General features: G+C 40.0%; 1 protein-coding gene and 1 long non-coding RNA gene across 5 annotated transcripts in view; one reads left to right on the forward strand and one right to left on the reverse strand.

Annotated features, from left to right (window-relative positions):
• NPSR1 (neuropeptide S receptor 1) overlaps positions 1–17,905 on the forward strand; it is a 62,231-nt gene that overhangs the window by 38,785 nt on the left and 5,541 nt on the right. For 2 of the 3 annotated variants that reach the window (XM_068670412.1, XM_068670413.1), the window contains exons 3-5: positions 4,022–4,125; positions 4,754–4,847; positions 9,913–10,114. In XM_068670412.1, the coding sequence (XP_068526513.1) occupies positions 4,022–4,125; positions 4,754–4,847; positions 9,913–10,114 (400 nt within the window). The remainder of the gene's footprint in view (positions 1–4,021; positions 4,126–4,753; positions 4,848–9,912; positions 10,115–17,905) is intronic. The other variant, XM_068670414.1, reaches the window with a different exon arrangement.
• Positions 1–17,905, reverse strand: part of LOC137850459 (uncharacterized) — a 46,222-nt gene that overhangs the window by 4,957 nt on the left and 23,360 nt on the right. The window contains exon 3 of one of the 2 annotated variants that reach the window (XR_011092541.1): positions 10,133–17,569. The exons of the other annotated variant lie outside the window; for it this stretch is intronic. This is a non-coding gene — a long non-coding RNA (uncharacterized lncRNA). Of the gene's footprint in view, positions 1–10,132; positions 17,570–17,905 lie in introns of those variants that run through there. 2 annotated transcript variants of the gene reach the window in all.

Here is a 17,905-nt window from a genome sequence, read left to right on the forward strand (position 1 = left end):
TCAGTGAGAAAATTATCAGCAACAGGGACACTGAGATTTAGGATGAAGTATTGGCTACATTGGTTCCTGATACCCAGCTTTGACCATTTTGGATGTCAGTGATGTACTCCAGTGACATATCTTGAGATGAACTTGTGATCTGCTGAGACCACATAAGTGAAATAGCTGACGTCTAAACACTAACCTGTAGCAAAAGCACTTAACATGATAGATAAGGATTTTCCAGACATCATGATCATGACTGTAATTGCATCTGAGATGATACGTGGGTGAGGAGGACTCATCCACCGGTGACTAAAGCTCTGCTGGCAATTCATGATCTGTGTCTCAGATGTATAGCACTGGCAGATTTAGGCTGTGTGTGAAGGCTAAAGCAATGCTGTGAAGGTATGGAAAATATGAAGCCTAATTATCATGGCTGTGATGACCCATAAGAATAATTTCCAGCACATTCATTGCCTAAACCACTAATAAAATGGGTAGTTGTAGTACTGCAGGGAGGAGGACACAGAAAGCAAGAGAAGGACGAATGGCACATTTAGGGCCAGAAGCGAATACGGTGCTTTTATCAGTGGAGCTCACATGTATGCTTGGTATAGGGGTAATCAGTTAGCTGGGTAGAGAGTGAATAATAGAGGTGTTAGAGAAAATGATAGGGCAAAAGTGGCCCAGTACTTGGTAGTGCAGAGGGCATGAGGATGTTATGTGGGAGCATGTTTCCATAATTAAAGGGAATTGAGAACTCGGACTAATTTGGTGTGCGTGCACAGATGGCTGCATCTGCTTTGGCACACAAAAGTGCGCTGTGCCCGGGGACATGTACTCTGCCAAGTGCCCACCGAGCGCTTCCCAGAGACTCGGAAACCCAGCACAAAGTGTTCTGAAATGACACCACTGGATGTGAGGAGCTTCAGCTGACAGCACAAAGCAGCTGGGAAGTTTAAACCTTGCTTAAAAAGCCTCTGCAGTCACCTGAAAGCCCCGCTCAAGAGCTCTAAAGGGAAAGAGAGTTTTGAGTTGTCTTTAAAGTACTTAAGTCTATCGCTATTACACTGGCAGCTGCTGCAGTGCAGCTGGATCAGATCTGTAGAGTGAAGGAGATGGAGCTGACATCCACACTGCATGCAGGGGGTTCACTTCAGCAGGGTAATTCCCCCTGTAGTCTCAATGCTGGCTGGCAGCTGCATGGCATGTGAGGTGGAGAGCACCTTCAGGCATCATTTGTAAGTGAAAGCTCATTCACTTGCTCCATGAAATGAGCCAGAGAAGTAGGGACCGCCTGCAGTTTAAAACACACTCAGGATGCAAACTGAACAGCTGCGATAGGCATTAGCTGGAAGTGAGATTTTGGGCAGCATCACGGCCAGCCTCCCAGAGACCACCAGGATGCCAGCCCTTCATGCATCTCCAAGGCACTTCCCAAGTGCGTCAGAAAGGGACAACAAAACGCTGGTGAGAAGAGAGAGGTGAGAAGACAGCCTTCCCTTCTGCCTCCCTGTTCCCTAGTGAGCGCTGAGATGGGAAGGTGGAAGAGCAGACTGCTTATCCTCCTCCTCCCCAGGGGAGCTGAGCCCCCATTTACTGCCTGCTTGGCAGATGCTCAGACTGTCAAAAACTGGGGGATATCCTGAGGTGAACTTCTATTGATGTGTATTACTTTGAACTGATGAATATTTCATTACTGGAGAGAAAGAATATGAATCAATAATTCAGGAGTAAGGAGAGGGAAAGAGCTGAGTTTGAACCACTGCTAGAGAATACATTTCACTTTAAAATACTTCCCCTTTAAAACCCTGTGGTTTCTTCAAAAGACCACCTTAATTACAGACACCTACATCTACAGACACCAATAAAATCTTAAATCCAGTAATACTCATTAGAGAAGCAACCATCCCTTGCCCCCATGACTCTAATCAATGAGCAAAATTTAAGATATGGTTTCAAAACAGGATTTTCTGCTGCCTTTAGCAGGTGTGAGAATTGAGAACGTGGAAATGCTGGTTGGGGGGAACTTCTGGAGGTCATCCTTGACCCAGCCTCCTGCTGGAGGCAGGGGAAGAGAGAAGGGAGAGAAAATGGCATTAGGAAATACTGGGAGAGGAAAGAAAAAACAACAGTTAATTGAAAGATATTGAAATAATTGCCATAAGATAAAGCCACGAGTAGGGAAATATTGTGTTCACTTGCATCAGCAATAATATTTCTGCTCTTATTTCATTTTAAATTAAGAGTGCATGAAAAAGGAGATGAAGGATTACTGATACAGGAAAAAATAAAATCTTAGTTTTCCAATGAAGCAAAACAGATCATTGCTTCTAAAGCATTAAGTTGAGATCTCAATTTCCAGTTATAAGTGTGAATTTCTGGAATTTCAAAGGGATTAAAATAGACACATTTTGGCAAAACCACACCTGTTTGCGTGAAAATACTGGTTCAAACAATTAACTATTTGAAAAAAAAAATTGAAAAAAAAGTTTTGAAATTTTTGAAATGTATGGTTTCCAAAAACATACATTTCAAACCAAAATGCTCTGATATGAGGATTAATTATAATATATAATTATATAAAACTTTACAGACAGTTCTCAAATGTGCAAAATGGTGGTATCAGAATGAAACATTTTACCTCACTGCTCTTTTTTTTTTTTTTATGTGGATTGAAGCTATTTTGTTTTGTTTTGTTTTCCTCACAAATTGCACAAAATATTTTCCCAGCCTGCGCCTTTCCTTTGTGTTAACTTGTCCAAGAAGAGGAACGTGTTGTGTTACTGTAAGCAGCACAACATTACACTGATGCACCATTGTGTCTATGTATAGCACTCAAAACATTTATCCTGTCCTAAAGGGAAAGAGATTTTATTATTCTGCTTTTAAGTACAAGACTTAATATTGCCAATATGCACAAGAGCAATAACAGCTTTTGCAATCCCTTTGTACAACTTGCATTGCTGTAAGCGCTCATTTGTTCAATAAGTAGCAGAACAAAGACTGGAATATCTCCTCTGATCTCCTTAAACAATTAAAGGTGGCCTGAGGTGTGTTCATTTTGGTGCATGAGGACTGCAGGAGAAGTACAGACATAAGTAGGTTAACTTTAAGCTGACAGGGTGGGCTTAGTTATTAAATAATTAAGTTTGCAAACAAAATCCTTACAAAACTCCAACTAATTTCAGCAGCATTTGGATTTCACCCTGGGTGCTTTCACATAGGGTACATATTTCTTTTTGCATCGAAATAAAAAGTGAAGGAAAACAGACATTAGGTAGTTCAATATTTGGTACAGCTGAGAACAAGCCCATACACTTATGCACTAGCTTACAGCTTCCCAATGTCATACTTTATCCACTCCTCATGGAAAAGCTCAGGGGTCTTAGCAGGAGGCGGTGAGCTAGAAGAACATATATCTGGTATGCTGCAGGATCAAGCCCTCCACATCTTTGTGGAAAGACCTGCAACATGTAGGTATACAGGGGAGTAGTGCCCATGGGTGATTTGTTATGTAGTTCCACTCACAAAAAGCAAGTCGCTATTTAAGGGTGAACTGATCTCAGTTAATTTTAGGCATCTTCAGTAGACATGCCAGTGTAGACCAGGATCCACACCCAGCCTAGTGCTGTTGAAGCCCTCTCAGACAGTCACTTCATTCTTTTATAAGCAATGGAAAGAAAAAGGCACTTTTGGTGTGCAGCTCATCTGGCCTGCTTTAAATGCCAGCCATCCCGAGCCACAACCCCAGTGGCAGTGACAAGTCCTCCCCTGACTGCACCACAACCACAGCTGCAGGCTCTGACACTTACACCAGTCTCACTTTGTCTATCCAAATGGATAGGCTTCAAATTAAGAGAATGAGACCAAAAACAGCACCAAACTTCCAGTTCTTTCTCTGGTTTTCCCAGATCCTTGAGCATCCCCCTCAAGGCTGGGGGAGCTGCTATTTCCCAAGGGTCCTCCCTGCCTCCATGACTAAACTGCACCTTGTGTGCATTTCTTTTCACATAGTTTCGGTGGCTTTCCTTTGCAGATTCATTCACGGGACTCATAAACATAATGACTGACATCATCTGGCGCTACACGGGAGATTTCATGGCTCCTGATATCATTTGCAGAGTCATCCGCTACTTACAGGTACAGGAACCACATGCTCCGCTGTACACCCAAGCTCACATGGCTTTGTGTCCCCACAGCAATAAAACCAAACAAAATGCTGTACAGACATTTTGCTAGCATCAGAAACGCTGAATGCTAAAGATATTCATTTAAAATTTAAACATTATTATTTAAAATATATTAAATCCTTTAAATTTTGTAGACCAGAAAAATATTGAGGCGAAAATCTCTCCTCTCCTCTCCTCTCCTCTCCTCTCCTCTCCTCTCCTCTCCTCTCCTCTCCTCTCCTCTCCTCTCCTCTCCTCTCCTCTCCTCTCCTCTCCTCTCCTCTCCTCTCCTCTCCTCTCCTCTCCTCTCCTCTCCTCTCCTCTCCTCTCCTCTCCTCTCCTCTCCTCTCCTCTCCTCTCCTCTCCTCTCCTCTCCTCTCCTCTCCTCTCCTCTCCTCTCCTCTCCTCTCCTCTCCTCTCCTCTCCTCTCCTCTCCTCTCCTCTCCTCTCCTCTCCTCTCCTCTCCTCTCCTCTCCATTTTTTTTTTCCCCATAAAAGCTTTCATATATTCCTACAATATCCCTAGATCAGTGTTATAGCTGGTGTTATTTTCTGCAATAAATGTGTCTCATTTCTGTCTTCTATACCTTCTGCCCCAGGTGGTCCTCCTGTATGCTTCAACGTATGTCCTCGTGTCACTAAGCATAGACCGGTATCATGCCATAGTTTATCCAATGAAGTTCATGCAAGGAGGTAGGAGAATTTCCATGCCTTGCTGTTGCTGTGGATAGTATTGGCTAGTTTCATTTTACTAGGAAAGTTTTCAAAATTATTAACCTTGTGCCATGAATTATTTATTCCTGCTGTAGCAATATTTGGACTCTGCTACATTTCTCCAAATGGCAAAAGAGTGGTGGCTTCAATATGTATAAAGCTGCACTTAGCCCTCAGCAGTTTTTTATAAGCTTTGTGTTAGTGAAGAATGAAATGACATTTTAAAAACTACAGGGGTTTCGTTATCTTCCAGCATTTTGAGGAAAGTATTATGGGCAAAAAGGTATCCCTTGTACAGCTAGACTGTCTCTAGGAGATACAACTATATTACCTATTTATTCACGTGAAAAAAAAAAAATTAAAAAATTGGATAGAGGCTATATAGTACTGAGAATTGATATGACTGCAATAAGAGAACTTTAAAAATTATAGCAAATAAGTTAGGATATTTTTCTGTTTTAAAATTCCATCTGTTATTTTTGCAGCACTCAAATACACCTTGTCTGCTTAGCAATACAATTTAAAGAATGTGAGTTCTTTCCTACAGAGCTTAAAGTCTGAATTTAAGAATGCTGCACTGAGTGAAAAATATTAATAGCAGGTGAGGTGGAAGGGGTACAGTTACGAGAGCCATGGTGGCTCGAAGATGCATTGCAATCAGACAGAAATATTATTTTTTTTTCTGAGTAATGATGACTTTTGACAGTCTGCTCTATTCAGGGGATCAGAATAATGGTCCTCTTTGGCCTTAAAAATCTATGAATCCATCACAGCCCAGGCAGTGGTGCAGCTCTGGCAGATTCTAAGGCCTGAAAACTTCAAATACTTGAGTGAAGTTCAACCTAATATTCCCCAGCATGTGGACTGACTTTTTCAAAGCGGGGAGGATTGATACCAAGTTTTTATATCAGTGGGCTTTTGGATGCAATTTGCTCTGCAGCTCCCACAGCCTTGGGAGCTGCATAAACCACCTGAAACACTGGCTGCTGGCCGAGCAGGGCTAGCTACCGGACAGACTCACTGTTATTTCTTCTTCAGGCACAGGAGAAAAGTAACGTTGCTAAACTACTTCCTGGGCTTAGTAAAGAATTTTTTTAGTACATTTTGCCAACCATTTTGATGTTGATCCATGAACTTTTGTTGTTGTTGCTGCCATGGAAAATTTGGTAAAGGTTAAAGAACAAATTGCATGCAATAGCTCTTTTTCTTTTTCCCGTATTTGAAGAGGGTTTTCTTCTCCATCAGACTCTTCCTACACTTGGTGGGATGCAATCCTCAGAGATCGCAAACCTCATCCTGCCCCACTACAGCGCAGGTCACTCTTTCTGTGCCCCATGGTGTGCAAAAATGCTCTTTGCACTATTCCTCCAGCCAAAGATACCTGGTCAACATGGGGCGTACAGGAGCTGAGCAAAGGGATAATAAGCCTAGGAGGATTAACAAGCATGCCTTCTTCCCTTTATCACCTTTACTGGAGCCCAAGTGGTTCAGGGTGATTTGCTAAGATCTGGCATGCCAGGAAGCAAGAGGGGACTTGATGAGCACCGTCTGCCTCCAGCAGGGCTGGTGCCACCAACAGATGTCTTTCATGGAGCGAAGATCATGCAGCTACCTGCCTATCTTCAATGGGAAAAAGGAGGCAGTGGTAAATGCAGAAGAATGATCTAAGAAGGCATATGTACCACAGAGACTTCTTGAAATATATGTTTATATACACTAGCCTTTTGCACCTGGCTGTTCCTAGCAGAGGTGCCATGTGTGCAGCTCTCAGCTGTCTTGCAAATGGAGAACAAAAAGAGTTACAAGACTTTGTCATTGGTAATGATGCAAAGAAATGCTAAAAACCATTCTGAGTCAACTAGTAGAAAATGACACTTGTATATTCTGTCCAAAACCAAATGCTCATCCCCCAAAAGCCTTCAGTCAAGAAACAAAAGAGTTGTTTCTCTTTACTCTGTTTAGAAATAATGTAACCTTGAAATATCATTTCAGGGAAAAAAAAAAAAAAAAAAGTCCATCGTTTTGTTTAGAAAATGTCAAAAAATTTTAAATACATACACGTGTTTAATTACTAGCCATGAGTTATTTTATAAAAAACATTTCAATGACGTATTTTTCTTGGCTTCTAAGGAGATAAAATGGTTAAATATTTTATACTCACTTTGCAAATACATACATGACCACAGAAAGCACAGGATAGGGAAGAACTATAGTTTCTAATTCCAACACTTGTATTGTACAAAGCATCTTGTTCAACAATAAAGAAGCTTGTTAAAATAAATAAATAAATCAAGATCGAAGAGTAAAGAAAGTGAGAAGTTATGGCAGAAGACATTTCATATACTGAAAAGATATACATAAGTAGTGTGCAAGCTAACAAGCAGGAGACAACAGAACTGCTTAAATAAAAGAACCCAAATAGGTAGAAACTGTCCCTTGCACAGCTTTGGGGTGCGAACGCTCCAGTCCACTAGATCATTGAGATCATAACTCTCTCCAGACTTAAAAACTAATTTTAAAATAGCACTTTCTTGGTGAAAGGATTGCAGCAGGGTGGCAGTAGGAAGAAAAACTCCCCCCAGAAGGTGCTTCTCCTCCACATGGAGCTGAGAACAGACAGATGTGCATAAAAAACACTGCTGCAATATACAGATGGAAGAAGCAAAAGGGAAGGGGACATGAACAGGCCCATTAGGAGAGTCAGTACAAGAGCTTGTGACAGATTCCTGCTAATGCTGGATGTTCATCTTGACCATTCCAGCAATGAAAACTCTCCATATAAAGAGCAATATTATGTTTAGAGGAAAATACTGACAGGGGTGAATAGAATATCATACAGAATATTATATAGAATACTATACAGAATATTAGAAAGCTGATATTTATTTGATTCCATCTATAACTTATTCTATCTATAACTTATATAACCCTAGTTACAGAATTTGCTAGCACTTGGAACATACTAGAGCATTTGCAAAAATAAAATAAAAATAAAAATAATAATAATTAAAAAAAAAAAAAAACTGCTTATGAGGCAGATGATTAACATTAGCCCAATAAAAAAAAATCTATCCTTAAGCTACCAGTAGCCTGTAAAGCCCTTTAGACTAGCAAGGTGATTTTCTACCAAATACAAATAATGTTTTAAAAAAAGAATAAATGAACATTGCAGCTAAAGTTTTACAAAACATGTAGATAAAATAACGCTCTTGCCAAGCACAAATTGCCCACTTCACTTCAAATTAAGGGTGCAGCTACACAGTGCAAAAAATAAGGTATGTTATCCACGAATGACCTTTCCCCCTTATAAATGGACACTTGGGCCCTATTGAGGCTTGTAGCATGTTGTTTAAGTAGCTTCCTCACCACCTAAAAGCATTTTCTGCCAGGAGATATTTTGTGAAGCTCTTAATATTCCTCTTGTGAAGTTTATTCTGTTATGCTTTGGGAAACTTTATGGTTCTCCTCTGCTTGTGCAATATTTATAGACTTAATCTAACCCTCTCCCTTATGTGGATGTCATCAAAGTTCCCTTAAGCCCTGGATTAGCAAGACCATATTTTGCTGAATGTGGGTAGCATTTAAGATGAGCAGGATAAATTCATATTTGCAAGTGATGTTTTATAAAGCATAAAATTACTTTTTGAATGCTTCTCCCACATGCTTTTATATTGCTCTTTCAGCTTCAAGGAGAAAAGATGTTCTTCTTGATATGCATAATTTAAAATGATTTTCTATTTTCACACACAACTCCAGGTATTTTTTAGACAAGAAGGACAATAAAATATTTTAGCACCAAAGCTTCCCAAATCAAAAACTTGTCCCCATATGTTTCTCTAGCAATATGACTCAAGGAGGGGTGAATAACTGCTGATGAGAATCACTGGTGATCCATAGATCAGCCACTCCTCTCCATACTTTTCAGTTAGAGCTACAAGGATTTTACCTATGCATATTTGTCAAAATTAAATATTCGGGGCTCTTTGCTCCAACATGTTGATTTTTACAAAATTCCATAGGAGCCACTGGGCATCATTTGGTTTTCTACCAGTTTTCTCTATTTGGCAGTAGAGGAGGACAGAAGAAAGGTGGAAACAATAACCCAAATCTACCAGGTATTTTGGGATCCCTGAACTTCCATTCCTCACCATGAAGTCCAGCAGGATCTCTTAGTGGATGGCTGTTGCGGCAGACAAAGCAGGGCTGAGCACTCAAGCACTAGCCCACAATCCTGTTTCTCTGTTGCATGGTTAGCTGCCCACCCTTGGTGTGGTTGGGCTTGTGTCCATCAACTGGAGCTGGGTTTGGTCCCCACTGTGCCATCGGGAACTGCAGGACATGCCTGGGCTCTCCAGCATCACTTCTCCTTGGGGCAGTAGAGTTTCAGCCGGGGTCAAGAGCAGATGGCTGTGCAGTTTTGTTTCCACCCTAAACAGATGCGTTTTCTATTTCCTGAGAGGGAATATTTTTTGAGTTTTCTCTCTACAAGGTACATCAATACGTTAATTTTCCATTCCAAGGAGGACATTTCACCCCTCCAGTATATCCAGTACACTCCAACCCAGGTATATTTTAAGTAGCCCTTCCTGGTCTCAACCTTCCTCAGTTACCTGTAGCACAAAGGCTCCTTCTTTTCCATCTGTCTCCATACTGACCTCTGTTTTGCTGTGCCCAGGTACAAATGTGCATCAGGGCAGGCTTGACATCCCCTGCACTCATTCATAAAGTTGCCTTGGTGGCCAAGAGGAATATTTTACTTCTCATGTTTCTGACTTGCTGACCCTCACCCATGCCTTTCGCATAGCATTTCAGATCCAATGGGCCCAAAGAATATTGAAAAAAAATGATAACTAAATGACTTTTTACCATAAGAAAGAAATGAACCCCCACACTCCCTTGCACTCTTCTCAGCACCAACTGGCTTGACTGAAAACACCTTTCTTCACACGGTCTCTGCTCCTCCCCACCTTTCTCTCAGTTCTGCTTCAAAGGGCAGCCTCATTGGCAACCCCAATAACACTGTCTGTTTGAATCTGTTGAACAGAAAGACAGGCGAAAGTTCTTATTGGAGTGGCCTGGAGTCTCTCTTTCCTGTTTTCGATTCCGACTCTGATTATTTTTGGGAAACGGCAGCTCTCCAATGGGGAAGTGCAGTGCTGGGCTCTCTGGCCCGATGACTCCTACTGGATACCCTACATGACGGTGGTTGCTTTCCTGGTGTACTTCATTCCTCTGATCATTATCAGGTAAGCCTGCTGGTGGGAGTGCATGGTGAAAGCTGTCAAGCATGCAATCGTCCTAATGCTTTATTTTCACTCATTCATTATGGTTTCATTTCAACACCTGCCTTATAGCGGCTTCGGTTTGCATCATGTAATGCATGGGCCACTGTGCTTGCCCTGGGTGCTCTCCATGCAGTATTAATAGTTGGGAACATTCTTTCTGAACAAGGATTGAATCTCTAAGTATGTCCACTTATCTCTACAGCTTCAGGCTTGAAATACATTTTTGAAATTATCTTGAAATATCTTGAAATATATCTTTATATATACAGTATGAATATCTAGCTATTATGACAAAACATCATTTTAATAAAAGAACAGAAACCACGCTTAGACTAATTAAACTGAAATTAACTTAAAGTGCTCTCAAGTTTCATAGTACGAAAAGAGTGTTTCTTCATCGGGGTCAGAAAGAAATCCCTAAACACCTGAAGCTGTCAAACACTGCTAAAATACAAAGAAATTAAATTCTTCACATTCTGTAATGGGAAATTTGAACAAAGGTGATCTGCAGCAGAATCTCCTTTTAAACTGAGCTCATCCTATATCCCAAACTGTGCTTGGTGATCAATGAATTTATTGCCTTCCTCTCGGGTGCTGCCATTAGCCAACATTAAACAAAAATGATCTAGCCCTGAGGAGCTACAGGTTGGAACGAGCAGACAAAAACTCCCGTGGAAGCGGAGTGCAGCTTTGTAACTAACAGCCTTGAAAGGCTGCTGGTGGCAGTAATTTGTGCTCCCACTGAAGACATATTCATCACCTCTCTTTCCCTTATGTTCTCTTTCAGTAGCAAGATTCCGATAGAATTTCTTCATGTCAATCTCTTCTTCTTACTGGTAAAGGTGACTTGCTGGGACTCCTTTTTTTTTCTGCCTTCTTTTTTGGTGACACCTTTTTTTTGGTGACAACTACTTGGGCTATGAGAGAGAAGCTCTGTTTGCATGCTTGTCAGACATCTCTCTTGATAATTCTGCTTTTCCAGTGGGTCTGAGACTCCCAGCATGAGTCTCATGGAATCATCTAGGTTAGAAAAGACCTTCAAGATCACCAAGTCTCTATTAGATTCTTGCTCATTAACACTTCAGGTGGGAGCAGGGGGGATGCTGGTCTTTTCTAGGTGATGACAGGACAAGCTACATAAGGTAAATATTTAAAACTGTTCCATGGTTTTAGTTCCTTTCCAGTTGGGTGATACCTTTAAGTTTTGTGAAGTTTAATCATAGAGATTAAGTTCTGCAGCTTCTAACAGAAACAAATTTATCGCTGATAGAACCAAAAACATGGGAACAAGGAAATTATGGTGCTTGAATTCATCTACCTGACTTTTTAGTATGGTTTCAACATTGACCAGTGTTGCTCCCTAAAGAGAAGGGATGACTTCTATATTTTGCTTATAATGCATCAGTTTGCTAAACTTTCCATTTTTGTGCAGAATCCACAAAGAACAAGGTCATTAAAATTTCTCCTTAAAGAAATGGCATCATAGAATAGAGAAAAACAGCTTCTAGGTTATCCAATTGCTCTTTGTTCTTAGACAGGATCATTTTTCTGTATTTTTTTTTCCTGTATCTTAAAGCCTGACTTGTTCTAAATAAACCAAAAAGTATTCTTGGGAATAAGTAAAAATATGGGTGAATCTGCAGCCTGTTACTGCGGGCAGAAAGAATAAACACAAACACACACCCAAACTCTAATGGTAAAAGCAATAATGCCAGAAAACTTTGAGGCTGGCTATTATTTCTGGAGGAGATTTGTTTTGAAATTTTTAAACAGTTAGCGAGCAGGAAATTATACCTAGCATCTTAAGTGTTTCAGGGAAAAGGCCAGCAGCCTGACAACTTATCTATCATTCCACAGATGTGTAAAACATCTCTTTCATACTCAGACTTACAGATCCATACATTTTCTATGACAGCCAACCCTTCTTTAAATGGAGTATAAAAGCGCCTTTTTTTTTTTTTTGCTAGTGACAGGCAAGCTACGTAGCAACATTTTTTTGCTGACATTACACTCCCTCTCCTCCCTGCCAGAAATGTGTGACTTTTTCATAAGATTGCCCTGACAGCTGAGAGACAAACAAAACATCCTAAAATTTCTGCAGCTTTAACCTTAAGTGACTTCCACATGAGAAGGTTATTGCAGGGCAGGAACCTCAAACACTGACCTCAGGGTCATGGGGCAGAGCCTGCTCCTGGTTCAAACATGTCTCTGATTCAGGGTACACCAGCACAGGCTTTCCCACCTCCCTGCCAGCAAGAAGAAAAATTTTTGACAGGTCTTAAGTGGTGCTGGGTACTAGGAGAACGGAAGCAGGTGGGCCATGGAAGGATGCTTTATGGCCATTTATTTGTTGTCAATTATATTATGTCCTTCAGAATAGAGAGGAATTTCTACAGCCATAGAAAAAGAGGATGATCATCAGATGATCATCAGCAGAAGCATTGTGAACAAATACCACACAGTTTAGAAAGAAGTGGCTATTTTTAAAACCATGTTTTCAAGTTTTGGATATCCAAGCATACAAGTAAAGGTTGCAACATCCCATCTGACACATCTCAGGACTGCTGTTAATGCAGTCTCAGGAGACATCACCTATTTCTTTAAAATCATTTGTCAGTCCAGAGGTTTAAAACTGATCCACCTAATATGACTGCAGCATATAAATATTCTGATGTGCAGTTTGCAGCTAAAGAGCAGCAGGAACTGACATTAATGTCTGCAGGGACTCCATTTCTCTGCAAAAGCCCAGTTCCACCACATACCTCCAGATGCTCTTTCAGACTGGTCTCAAACTAGACACGGTTTCAGAGGGGTGAGCAAGAGAGAGGACAGACACAATGTCTGGATGTAGCGGATATGCATCAGTCTGTTGAAAGATTAATTATACAAATGAGAGGTGTTATTTAGTCAAGAGAGGAAGGCATTTTGTGGTTTCTGAATTTAGTGGTCTTTAGATGAATATGTTACAAAGAATAAAGCTGTAATGTGACAATGGAGAGATGATCCACAAATGTGCAACTGAAAAGTCAAGTAACAGTTTCTAAGAAGCAGGTTTATTCATATTAAATTAATATATAAAATGAATTCATATATGAAATATTAATTTATTGTGAATAAGGTAGCAGTCAAGTACTTAGTGAGGAAGCAAAGCTTTACAGTGCAGGCTCTACACCTTTTCTGCAATAACTCAATTTGCTTACACAGCTCCTTTATTTTCTCTTCTGAAGTACTCTGACCTAACTGCACGGTGGTTGCCCAATGCAATATGGGACACTGTCTGGCAGAGTTAATTCTTAATTAGTTCTGCCACCTGTATCTGCAGAAAGCCTCACCTCCAGGGCAAAACAGTTCACCCACAGCAGCAGATTTTCTGGCATGGTCCATCCAAAGTGCATACAAAGGATAAAACCTTACTTTTCAGCTACAGAAATTAATTCCACACTGATCTGATGCTCTGGTTGCACAGTTTTCTGTTGCTATAACCCAGATACCATTATCTTTTAAACTGCTCTCCACAGAGCTGATTTCACATGCTCCTGGCACAGTCAGTATCTCACTAGAGCTGCATCGTTTGTAACACTGAGGCACAAAGGATACAATATTTAGCTGACAACCTTTATATTCAGCCCAGAAATCCCTTCCACTGGTGAGCAAACTCCCCAAACACTACGTGAGCAAACCCTATAGAATCCAGGCCAAAACATGAACCATAAGAAAACAACGATCTCCCTTTTATTATTATTTTTTTTAATATATATATAAAAAGGCAATCTGTGCACAAAACACAGTCCTACAACAGTCCTGAAAAATTTCCATACTAGAGAGTTCTGTTCTCACCACCACTTCTTCATAACTAGAGCAATCAGTGATCAAACAGCTTGTGGTTTTGTGGGGAATTTTTAAACCAATTGTAATACAAATGAACAAGATCTGAATAACGGAAAGGGAATGAAAAGCACTAATGAGATTTTTAAACCCAAGTACATGGTTATCTTTGAGAGTTGAGAATCGGGGAGAGCATTTGTTGTTTCATATTAAAGTTCCACTCCTCTTCTTTAGTTTTGGTCAGAGAGAGCCAAATATCTTGCATCATGTTCTTCCTTATAGCGCTTGAAGATGTGGCTCTAAATAAGAGGGAAGCCTCTTATTTGGGCTACTCTACCACTCTACCACTTTTTTTTTTTTTTTTTCCTGCAGTTAATACTGTCAAGCTTCCAAAAAAACAGACTGCTCAGAAAAATAAATTAGGCCACCTGCCTAATTTGTTCTCACCTATTCAGGGACAAGTGTCATAAGTAACAACCAAAGCCATTTCCCCTGCACCATGAAATGTGAATCATATCTCAGAATGGTACCTGTGATACTCAAATACCTCTGGGACACCACTAAACATGGGTCAGATCAAGATTACAGATTTCCCTCCTGCAAGGGTTTGCACCTGGCCTCTCTGGTTCTGCAATGGGGAGACAGGAAAGTTACTGGGCTTCTGTTCTACGACTCTCTGGTCGGTACCAAAACATAATCGTGTTTTGTCACTTGGATATTCAGAAAGTCAGAGTCTATAAGGGATTGTTCTTTTTAGCTTTTTTTTTTTTCATGAAAGTCAGATATGTTCTCTGTATTTTAACAAGATAAATGCAATATCTAGACATTCGTCTACTATAAGCCCAAATTCAAGTTAAAAAAAAATGCAGAAGTTCCTCTTAAAGCACGGAGGGAAAAAAAAAGTTCATCTGCTGTTTAAAATCAAAACTCCAAAGAGAACATTTGTTTTGGAGTGGAAGAAAAACAGTCAGAAAGGAAAAAAAAATCAGCTGAAAGGAAAAATATGGAACTAAAATTATGGGATCACAATAAAAGATGAGTAGATGAAATGAAAAGTATTTATCTGAATTAAATCAAATAAAATGAAAAAAAAAAATTAATAAAAATATCAAAGGTCTTATTTTGAGCTTGATTCAATGAGCACAATCATTTTGCCTGCAATTTCCATTTCAAAACAAAAAAGTCTAGATCTTACACATATGTTCTAATATCTGCCTGTCTATTCAGTTACCCATTACACATGCCTACAATGGTTTGTCTGTATGAAGTTACATAGACTTTTTGTCTTTGGATAAATAGTGCTGTAAATTAGCTACCATAAAACACAATGCAGCTGCTTCCCTTTGAACAATTAAAGTATGATGAACAATAGACAATGCTGGATGATAAATACAAGCAATTAACAAGGAGCTTCAGTGTACTTTTTGCCATTGTAATGGTTCACTTTAATAGGAAATACTGAGCCTGGATGCCATGGGATGCTATGACAATGTAATCAAATATAAAAAAAAATAATTAATTAATTAAAGAGCGGGTAGATCTTTAATTCTTATGATTGTTAATATCAATATGCAGTTTTACCAGAGGACATTTTATTTTCCAAAACAGAAGTGATCTAGGAAATACCTTAAGTTAGTTATTCATATGGACAAAGACTGCCAAAATTACCAATGGGGTCAAATTAACTAATGCCAGTAACTAATAACATGCAAAGGTGAACATGCATCTAATTCCTTCAGAATTTAGATCAATCTAAATTGTTTTTGGAGGTGCAATGCATTTAATTTGCTGAGTTACATCATATTCTTATATTTTTCTACCACCTCTATCCATATGCTTCTTATCGGGGATAGAAAAATTATTGCATTTTCATATGAACAGCATGCCCCTTCTATCCTATGGTCTGAGTCATCCACAGCCTGAATGACTCCTTCTCAAAGAGGTTTGGTTTCTTTTTCCATCCAGATGTGACTACTACATCTGATCTCTTTCATCCTTTTCATTAGTCCCTTATTTGAAAATAATAGGCCACAATAAGTCAATAATATAACAATAAACAGTATATGTCAGTATTACAGTATGCATTATGACTACAACACATTTATATAGCACCCAAAAATCCCCAGTTAGAGTTGGAATACCAAGCACTTACAGACACAAAAATACCCAGCATCTGGATCTCCTGTTCATCTGAATACCATCTCTTATCTGTACATCTTTGTTCATCTGACACTTCATTTACCATCAAGTGGGAATTTGTTCCCACCCTTTAAGATGTCACAGACCACCTCTTCTTCCTGCAACCACCTTGTACAGAAAGAAAGAAGCTACAAGTCCATTCTGGGAAAACAAAACTGCTTTTCTCTTGTAATAAAAATACAACTTCTGTTCTGTAAGTGCTCTTTTGTTTTGTTGTAGTTTGGGGGTGGGTTTTTTGTTGTTTATTTTTTTTTGGCTTTGAAACACACACACACAGGTGCCTTTTTTGACCGTAAGTTTTGGGTGACACATTTCTGGAAAGTTTGGAAAATAGAGATTAGGCAGTAATACCATCTGGAATCCCAGAGAGATGAAGGCATGAAGGCCTAACTGTGGTCACTGGGAAACCAAGTGACTCCTCTTCCCTGACACCCACCCTGAGCACTGCTATGCCACCTCTGGTCTCCTTCCAGTAAAGCAGATTCCCATAGACCCAGCTATAGAGAAAAGAAAGATGAACAGAGGCGAAAATACTAATACAGATTCACTATGTTGGCAGCACTGTAAGAGTCACCAGATTAAACAAGGAATTAATGTTTCTAAAAAATAAGGATTCAAATGGAACAGTGTGTAATCTTACATATGAAATATCAAGTGTATTCTAGGACCGGGAACTACATTGCTTGACCAGTGTGTGAAAAATAAAGTTGGTACAACTGTGTCTTGTGAAAGGGCTGCTCTTACCAGACTGCAGCCAAGAGGGCAGGATTTCAAGGGTAGGAGGGAAAGCAAGTGAAGAGCCTGCCTTCGTAATCCAATCCTTGTGGTACCTGGCTGGCAGGACAGAGTCTGAATATTTTGAGTACAGAGCTGGGCTACTTTGTCCTGGTACTTGGGTAATTCTGAATGTGTCCTGCTGGACACACAGAGATCTTTATCAGAGGGGTTATTGTTCTGACTGCAAATAAAAAGGTCAGGCTAGAGACAGCAGGCTGGAGATAAAATAGAAGCAGGTCTTGCAGGAGCTGGCTGAAGTTTTCTCAAGATAATGACAATTATCATCATAATAGATTCTGATTCATTGGAACAATCAAAGGAGAAATTATACATGAATTTTCAACCATTGTCAGTGCAAAGTACACAGAAACTTTCAAGTGTGCGAGCTGATAAACAAACAGGCTCTTGAAAATCCAGGAGATAAAAGTAAAATGTTCAAGTCAGCTGGGAGCCATGCTGGATCTTTGAAGGGATTAAGGGAGCCAAGCTGGTGTCTACAGCAGATGTATGAAAAATCCTTGCTGGGTGAGTACAGCACTGCTCTGCTGCACAGCCCGGTCTGCACACTGAATTTCCATCTCTCCCTTCAGAGTCTGGGAACCAGATGTCTCAAACCTGCAGAGAAAGGAAACCCCCAAGATGCACAAATAGTGCCTTGCAAGAGTGGCTAGGAATTGAGGTTGCTATAGGAAAAGCTCATATATCAGTCTGAAAGCTCTAGTAACAATAATGTCTCTTCTGACAACAAAAATAAGCTGTATGACAGTAAGACATCTTTTTTTTTTTCATCTCTATAAAACACCCTGCAATAATTTCTAGAGCTGCACCTTTTTCACAGGCTCAGTACTAAGGTCTGTAGCAATTAATGGTCAGGCTGCCCAAGCTTACCCCAAAACACTATGGTATACTGGCAAATGGCACACGATGACTTCTGTTGTGAAGCTTGGTTTT

Source organism: Anas acuta, chromosome 2, assembly GCF_963932015.1.
Source record: "Anas acuta chromosome 2, bAnaAcu1.1, whole genome shotgun sequence".
NCBI lineage: Eukaryota > Metazoa > Chordata > Aves > Anseriformes > Anatidae > Anas > Anas acuta.